The sequence below is a fragment of the Ctenocephalides felis genome, unplaced genomic scaffold (assembly GCF_003426905.1).
Source record: "Ctenocephalides felis isolate EL2017-DRISC unplaced genomic scaffold, ASM342690v1 CF-g0.4_SCAFFOLD_01886, whole genome shotgun sequence".
Taxonomy (NCBI): Eukaryota; Metazoa; Arthropoda; class Insecta; order Siphonaptera; family Pulicidae; genus Ctenocephalides; species Ctenocephalides felis.
Window position 1 is genome coordinate 66,493,981 of NW_020538040.1, and position 9,788 is coordinate 66,503,768.

At 28.1% G+C, this 9,788-nt stretch overlaps 1 protein-coding gene across 1 annotated transcript; it reads right to left on the bottom strand.

Moving 5' to 3' along the window:
• Positions 1 to 206: 206 nt before the first annotated feature.
• LOC113375239 (protein lin-28 homolog) lies at positions 207 to 8,627 on the bottom strand. The gene is made up of 4 exons (XM_026615183.1): positions 8,517 to 8,627; positions 3,074 to 3,246; positions 335 to 458; positions 207 to 218 (listed from the first exon to the last, which is right to left on the bottom strand). The coding sequence occupies exons 1-4, from the start codon at positions 8,625 to 8,627 to the stop codon at positions 207 to 209; spliced, it is 420 nt and encodes a 139-aa protein (XP_026470968.1).
• Between the last annotated feature and the right edge of the window lie 1,161 nt (positions 8,628 to 9,788).

Consider the following 9,788-nt stretch of genomic DNA (forward strand, 5'->3'; position numbering starts at 1 on the left):
CATATACAAATTTTGGATTTTTTTGTCAAACGTTATAACATTCTTGTAATGTCTTGAAATTTGCAGTCAAATCGTCGAAATAAAAAACAATAATTGACTATTTAATTAATTAATTAATTATATATATACATATATATTTATGTATATATCTGTTAAGAATAACTCCGTTGATTATGCTTCTATGGTTTTCCGCATAATACGCTACATCACGTCGGTCCCTGGGAAATGAACACGGTTTTACTATGATGTACGTATATATGCTCGTAAAAATTTCTCTATATATATTTTTATTCATTAATTCTTATTGAAAAATAAAATAATGAATCAGTCTTACATTTTTAACTGGGCAATTGGCTACTAGATGATCCAAGCTTCTGCAGCTGTGGCACCTCTTTGGTTGAGGACCGAGGGCACACTTTGCTGCAATATGATTTGCAAACTCTCCGCAATTATAGCATCTAAAATTCAAAGATTATTATTATATACAATAATATGATAAACAAAAGCAATATATAACACTTCAATTACATTTAATTGATAATTCTTTTTTATCACCTTTAATAATAAAAAAAATAATGAATTATTCATAAAACTACTAGTGCCATCTCTCTTACGTTAGTGTTAAACACATCATGATGTAGAATTATTTTAGGGGTTGAATCTACATGTGTGAAGTCAAAACATCCATTCGATATTAAGGGGCACACCTAGTGAGAAATTTTCAAAAAATTGAATTTTAAATGTTTCCATATTTTGATAGGTCATGCCTTTAAATATAACATATTAATATTTTAAAGCGATATCTTAAATCAAATAGTTTTTGAGGTCATTTCAAAAAGTATATATAATATATAGTATAATGATCATTTTATCTTTAAACGCGTTTTTCTCTAAATAGTTATTTTCGAATTTGCTGGAGTGATTACTCGAAGACAAATGATCCGATTGCTATCATTTTTTTTTGCATCTCCTCTATATAGTTTCCCATACGATGACCCTCAAGTTTTTTGATATGATCAAAAATCGAATTTTGGTAGGCTAAAAACGACCAAAATTTTGGGAAAAATATAACTTTTTTTTTCAACATGCCGCCATTTTGTCAATTTTTTATTTTTTTGTTCGTCCGAGAGTCATTCATCGTACAGACAATATGTTCTAGTTTAACGAGAATTTTTTGTTTTTATATTTTATCAACGGAGAAGGCTGCAATCAGGCCAGCAGTGAAGAATTTTTTTTGGCGCCGCCGGAGTTTGCGTGTCATTTCAAAAGTATTTAATATTTTATTTCAAAAAGTTTACTGTGTATTCTCAAAACATGTATAAATATACCCTCAAAATTTTAAATAGATGGATTCACTAGTTTTTTTTATTCTTTAATTCCCATAAATGACCTTTGGTTGTCACACTAGGTGTGCGGTGTGCCCCTTAAAACTATAATGATACAAATAAATTTTTACATTATACTCAAAAATCTTGGAGTACAGTTTCAATTTATGCAATATTAAGACATGGTTGTTTTGTTTACAATTAAAATTTTTAAAGAAAATTTTCTCACAATAGGTCAACTGATTTGGATCATCTTTTGATGCAATGATTGAATAACATTCTTATTTAGCTTAGATTTAGAATTGAGGATATAAATGATTATTTAGAGACTAAAACTAGTTATTGGTAATCCAACGAGTTTTTTTCGAGGACGTTGAAACATATCCTTAAAATGTTTTTATGCAGCCGAATAAAATTGTCAGTTTGGTTTTATTATTTACTTTTAGTTTATTCTATTTTATTCAACGTTTTTTTTCATTAAACTATGTGTTTAATTTGTGTTTTTTCGGTTTCAATCAGTATTTAAAACACTGTAAAATTTTCTTCGTAACTAACTACAGTGAGTTGTCTTTTTTAATGTGTCTGTTTCAAGTCGTATATGCAAAAAAATTTAGTTATATTAAAATAAAATTATATTTAGCTCATTCGGGATAAAAAGAAATCTGATTCCGAGACAAATGTTTCTTCTATGAAAACCTAAAACGCAAAGTGGAAATTTGGAACTGTCCCCCCAAGTGGAATGTAGGATCACAAAAAATTAATGAAATTTTAAAATATTTAACTTTACGTAGGATAAGTTATAGAAATGACAAAAAAAATGGAAAATGAAAATTCTTATATACCTATACGTTTGAAGGTTTCTGAACATTTTGGATTACCTTAAAAAAATGAGATTGTGCCGTGCACGGATACAAGTTTTTGTCGACGATTTTGGAAACTTGGATCAACCGATTTGAATAATTAACAAAAACAAAAAAATATTTGTATTGATAGGAAGTCGTGCTGATTAGGCAGGTTCAGCGGTTCCGAAGATACAGAACAAGAAGTGCCAAATATGGTTATTCAGTTTTTGAGATAATGGAACGTTTGTGTTGACAGAATAAAGATTTGGTGATTTTTTTGGAATGGCAGGTTTAGCGGTTTCGGAGATCCAATAAAAAAATTAAAAGAAAATGCGATTTGGCGGTCGATAATGATCATTAGACATATGAACATTAAACTATCAGATATTTCATAGAGATTTTAAAAATTTTCAAGAAATTTCGAAATACAAATTTTTCAAAAAGCCAAAATTTTCGAAATTCTCAAATCTAATTTTTTCAATGTTTTCGAAATATTCCTAAGCTTTTTTAATATTTCTAATTTTTGGTACGGAAAGGTCCAGCAAATTTGTAATAATAAGTACAAATTTTGTCTACAATTCTACCTATGTTTATTCGTTAGACTGCGACGCGGCGCTTACGAGCTTTGATATTTCATCTCTAAAACAGCTACGTAGCGCGATAATTTTGAAAAAAAAAATTCAAAATTTTCAAGAAATTTCAAAATATATAAAAATTCTACATTTTCAAAGAAACCAAAAATTTCCAAATTCTCATAAATCTAATTTTTTCAATGTTTTCGAAAAGTTTCAAAGCTTTTTCAATGTTTTTAATTTTTGGTACGGAAAGTTGCAGCAAGTTTGTCACGATGCCATGCACCACTAGTTGGTTTTAATCAATATAAAATATTATCGGAATATAGCTTACCGAATTTTCCGGAATCGTTTTTTGGTTGAGGGCTTCTTATTACTCCCCAAGCAGTCTTTGTTCGATGGGCCACTGACGTGCGTCGCTTCGATACCTCGTTCCGACGCCTGGCATTCGAACTCAACTTCTTCCTCGTCGCCAAGGGAACGAAAACCGGACATCTGTATTACACTCTGCTTGGAAAATATTTTTTATTATTTTACTAAACGATGCGAATAGAATTTTTTCACATAAATAAAATTAACCCTTTGCCCTCGAATGGAATTTGGAGATGGCTATCGTACTAGATTTGAATGCATAAACAAGAATTAGCAATTATTTTGTGGACTTTGGATATACCTTAAAGGGGGTATTCTAGTGTAGAAATTAAAAAATACGATTTTTTTTTATTTCATATTTTCGAAGTTTAACTATTTAAGAATATGGGTGCAAAAAGGATTTTGAAAATTTGAATTATTTTCGGAGATATAGGAATTTTACTGACTCGATCTCCATATCTGGACTTCACGCAAAACTTTAAATGCGTTTTTCTCAGAACAGACTTTTTCAGTACTGTTGACACGATTTCTCGAGTTTTAATCGACCGATTCACTTGAAATGTTCGGAGAGTCTTGTTTATAGACCTATCTATAGCGCGAACTTTATTATCTAATTATCCCCAAATTCCAATATTTACTATTTTTTAAAAAATTTGAGAAACTAAAAAAAAAACAGTAAAAAAACACTTTTTTTTCAAACAGTCGCCAATTTGTGAAAAAAATTTTTTTTTACTCATCGCAAGTTCGGGCGATTGCGACATCATTGTAGATTAATAATCTTCTTATTTTTTCCATTTCCGATGGCTAGGAGGGCTGAAATCATGTCAAGACTGAGGTGCCAATTTTTTGAGACCCCCCTCTTCATCAGCTGCCAGTTTTTACAATTTTTAACTTTTTTATTTTTAACTTCCCGTAGGGCAAGTTATAGTAATCGCAAAAAAATCAAAAATGAAAATTTTTGCATTTCTCGACGTTTCAAAGGTTTCTGAATATTTGGGCATACCTTAGAAAAAATGGATGTATGTGTGTGTGTGTGTGTGTGGGTGTGTGTGTGTGCGTGTGTATGTATGTGCGGATACAAATTTTCGTCGAAGATTTCGGGAACACCGATCAACCGATTTGAATAATTCAAAAAACGTTCGATTCGTATTGATAAGGAGACGTGCTGATTAGTTTTTGGCGAAGTCAGGTCTAGCCGTTCCGAAGATACGGGGCGAAAAGTGCCGAAAACGGTAACTCAGTTTTTAAGAGAACGGAGTGTCCGATTTTAATAATTCAGAAAACATTTTACTTGTATTGACAAGGTGAAGAACCGATCAAATTTTCATAAAGGCAGGTCTAGCGGTTTCGGAGATCTAATGAAAAAAGTAAAAAAAATGCCATTTGGCGGTCAAAAATAATCATTAGACATATGCACATCAAATAATCGGATATTTTATAGAGATTTTAACAATAAGTATAATTTTGGTTTACATTCCTATGGGTTCCGTACCAATGTCTACGCGTTAGACGTCGACGCGGCGCTTACGCGGTTTGATATTTCGTCTTTATGCAGTTAAAGCAGTATGATCGCTTTGAAAAAAAGTTTAGATCTTTCAAAATATGTCAAAATAAAGAAAACATTTTTTTTCAAAAAAAAAAAAATTAAAAAAAAAAATTAAAAAAATTTTTTTGTAATCTTATTTTTTCAAAGTAATTTTTTTTTCAAAAATTTTAATGGTTTTTAAATAAATAATAATTTTTGGTACGGGAAGTTCCAGCAATTTGCCTTAAGGCACGATGCCTTAATTGCCTTAAGACAGAATTCCACTTACAGCTAGTTTAATTTTTGTTTTGTATTTTAATAACATTAATAAACAGGTGGTAAAATAAACGGATAGTAAAAACATTTATTGCTTTCTTTTACGACACTTTAAAAATGACCTAAAATTCATCGCTCTACACTAGAATACCCCCTTAATTAAAATACATTTATGTAGTAATATGCTATTGTAGAAAAGTTACAGTTTTATAATTACTATATGCTGTATGAATGCGTATGTGCCGTGGTGAATGAGAGCAGACAAACGAGAGCAAAGGGTTAAAAACATGCACAATATAATACATATAAACGTCAATCTACAATACAGATTTATAAATTTAAAGAATATTAAAATGCATATAAAGTTTATTTCAAAGGTGGAAAATGATCTACTCAAGAATTTTTTTCATTCGATTTTTTGAAAATAAAAAAATAATTTAAAACTAAATTTAAAAAAACAAAGATCTTTTAAATAAAGGATGCCAGATAAATGTCGTCAATGTAATAAATAATTGAAGTTTAAACTTTCGCCTTTGAGAACAGAGTAATATGAAACTTTTTGATATACAAAAATAATCCAGAAGAAATAGTACAAAATATATATTAAAATTAAATTAAAAATTTAAATATACTGTTAATTGAAAGAGAAGTCTCTGATCTATGATTGAGTCTCTGATCTCTGATACAAACATTTAGATGCACAGAATAGTTATAAAATTGTTAAAAACAAATTACTGTTTAGAATAACTATTAGCTTGTCACTGGTCATGGAGAAGTCACCGATTTTTGTACTTTGACGATTATATTTGTCATGCGTATGAAACAGTAACTATTTCCTATTTAAATTAAATCTTTAAGAAAGAAAACAAAATATATTTTGAAATATCAGGTTGTATAAAAAAGTTTGAGGCTATAAGTATATAAAATAAGTAAATGTAATTAGCATTTTGTCTTAAGGTAAATTTCATAATCCATAGGAATTGGGATTTAGCTTTTTAACTGTTAAACTGCTTATTTTGGAAAATAAATTTTTTACTCTTTACCAAAACTAGTAAACGCAATTTCCATTTGATACTTATAAACAAACTTTTAGCACATAATTGTTTTAATGTAATTCAATTTATTTAACACATTTTATTCCAATTCGTGTTCCAAAAATGTCTTTTATTTAAGCGTCCATGTCAACGGTGATTAGTACAAAACATAGAACGCAATATATCTATAAGGTGATATGCTAAAAGTAGTAATTCCAAAATTTAATATTTTTTTTATTTAAACTACTTTTCGTAAGTCTATAACATATTATAATATGAGGGACTGAGTACGGTTGTGCCACTTATTTCGATTAGCAATAATTTTGTGAATTTACAAGTTAACAGGGAGAAAAGTAAATTAAATGGTAATTTAGACATTTGTCAACATGGAAATACTAAAATACTGTCCTTGAATACAGGAAATATTGAAATACTGTTAGCTGTTATGACTGCTGTCACTACGGGGTCTATCTGTAAAAATTAAGTTATTACTCAAAGAAATCGCATAATAAAAGTTCTTGACTCTATAAGCAATGAGGTCTACAGATCAGGTTAATGTATGACGCTGATTTAATACCATATTGGAAACTTGTTTGAACAAACATACTTCATTTTTCGTCCTCTGGACCCTATCTCAAAATCAGTTCAGCAGTTATGAGTTATGACTACTGTCACTACCGTAACCTGGCACAACCGTACCCAGGATCCCCCACTTTTATATGCATAATAAATATTTAACGGCATTCATTCATGATGCTTATTATAACAAAGTAGTAAATTTTAGTAATTATTTTGTAAAATAAACCCATATTTATCATCCGATATCTCATCAGAGCAACTTACTCTGCGCCTGGGTAAAAAACTGTCTTAAATGAATTATGTAATAAAAAAGTAATGTGTTTCAGCTATAATTTGTGACCCCAGCGTGATAAATTTCCCCTTTAAATAAATTCATAACTTAATAAACGATTTGAACTATGCCCCGAAAATTACTCATTTCACCGATATCAAATAAATATTATTAAATAGCGTCATAAAAAATCTACCCTTATTTTGTAAACCTGTTGCACTTTGTGATTTTTTAGCAGGGGAACTAAAAAACATAATGGGGTTGATCCCCTGCTTCGCTTATAAAATAGCACGATCCATTCGTGGATAGCCGCTAAGTAAATGGTACCTTGAGTGTTCTGTTGACAAACTCTAAAAAAAAATTATGCTGATATTATTTTTTGATTGGCAATATTTATTAGTATAACTCTTTACGAATTTCTTGAATTAGCTGTTTGCATCAATTATTTGGACAAAAAACCTATTCATTCTGTCATTTTGTTGGTTTACTCTAAAGAAGATTTCAATATATGATCTAGAACGATTACTAGATCTTTGTTACATATATATTTTTTGTGAAAAATTTTACTCGACCAGCTTAAAAGTTATATGATTAATTTGTCAAATTTGTAAATGGCTAATTTGAAAAATTTCAAGAGCAATTAAAATAGTATTGCCATAATTACAACTTTGATATTTTGTATTTATAATATTTCTGTTATTATTCCTATTATGTGAGTACATACATACTACCTATTTGAAAAAATTGATTAGTGATTTTCATTTGGTTTAGATTATTTTTGTAGTAGAATAAATTTTAATCTGTCATCTTTGGCGCTCTCATTCGAGAGTTGAGTATATACGTCAATCATAAAATAAGTTGATCTGTTTAAAATATTGTATAAACAATATGAGTTTGCTTTATTAAATTGGAAAATGTTTTTAATATATTGTACTTACTATATTGTACTTCTTTATAACCATATATAATATACGTATCAAGCTTTTAATAAAATATTTCATATGCAAATGTAAAAATGTAGAAATAGTTTTTTTTATAAAAAGTATACACAATTTTCTAAATAAACAGTAGAAAATAATATTCAAACAGCTAAATTTTAATGGTTATTATGTTATATTATTTCCACATTTCGGTAGTTTATGCAACATGCCTTATGGGAGAGTGCCACATACTGCTACTTATTTTATTCAATCATAACCTAAACAACTTTTAAATATCAGGAAAAAAATTGTTTTTTATAAAAAAATGCAAATAGCAAATGGTCACTGTTATACGCATTACAAATATACTCGTCAATTCACAAAATTATGCAGCTTCTCCATGACGAATATATTCGTCAATCACAATCAACTGGTTAATATCAAGCCCTCAAACATTCATTGCTCTAAAATAATTTATAGTTTATTTAACATAAAACAGCTTATAACAGTAAGGCAAAAACATTTTCTAATTTTAAAATAGAATTTGGTTTATTATCGATCAGTTATGATTATTATGTATTCTTTATAGATATCACAAATTATTTAAAAGGATAGTCAAATGTTATCAATTTTAATTTTAATTAAAATCAAAAATACGAGAATTAACGTGCTTAAGAGCAAAACGTCTTTCAGTTTAATTTCGCAGAATTTTTCTAGTGAGATAATGAAAAAAATATATAATCAGTTATATGATTGATTATAAGTATTATAAATAAGCGGTAAATATAAAGAATGATAACCTGGTGCACAAATATGTCGTTTCCACCGTCGTCTGGTTTAATGAACCCCCATCCTTTGGCCACATTAAACCACTTGCATTTGCCTCTTCGATGGATTTTGTTACCATTCATGGGTTCTATTTCAAACAAAATAAATTATATATTAAAAATATATTATAACTAATCTATAAATAAAAAGTGATTTTGAATAATTGCAATTACATTCTTTGTGAAATTGTCTATTGGAAACTCAATGAAACCTTTTAATTTCTCGAGTTCAAACTGTATGTTAAAATGCAGTAATAAATATTATGTATTCACTGAATTTAGCTTAGAAAATCATAAATCAGTTTGACCGTATTTTTAATATTTTTCTTCAAAAATTTTAGTTCTCGATTTAATTTTTTTTGACTCATATTTTAATATTATGCTTCAAAAATTTTAATTCTTGATTTTTTTGGCTTTCAATCGGTTTTAGCAAAATTTGACAAAACATAATTTTAATTTGCATTTAATATTATTTTTTTGGTCATAAAAATAAGACTTCTACAATTTCATTATATGCTAAAAAATTTATTAATGCTTTAAAATTTGAACAAAATTCAAAAATTACAATGAAATATACCTATTAACAAAGCGTTTCAACTATCTTTATGTATTTCAATTAACAATTTCAAATGTTAAGGCTTTATGAATTAAATAATTATATAATTAAAATATAATTTAAAAAATCATTGCATTTAAATTTTTAAACATTGGTTTCACCAAAATATAGTTACTATACTGTATATATTTTATCATAATTTTTCTATGAAATAAATCAATTTTTTTGGAGCCCATAAAACCATTTTTGGTTTTAAATTGATGCTTTTTAATTTACATTATATCAATGGTTGTCATTAATTATAAAAACAGAATTGACGTCCATCCTAACCAACTAGCATGTCATTTATACCAGGAAGGCCAGCCAACCAGACTCAAAAAAAAAATACCTGGAGACCTAATATAATTTAATTAACTATAATACTTTCATTTTACTACATTTTATTGTTCTTTTTTCTTTTGTTTTTAGTTTTTTTTTATATTATATTAGCTCTATTAGATACGCCACTGGGGGTATCTACTAATTTGTAAACAACTTGTCAGCATCTCTGCTAAATGTAATTATATATTTTGATTGCAGAATAAAATTAAAATTAAAAAAAAATACATTATAAACGTTCAATCGCAAAATTGCTTTCAAAATCATTTGCTTACAAATACATAATTGTCAGCACTATGCCAATAGGTTTA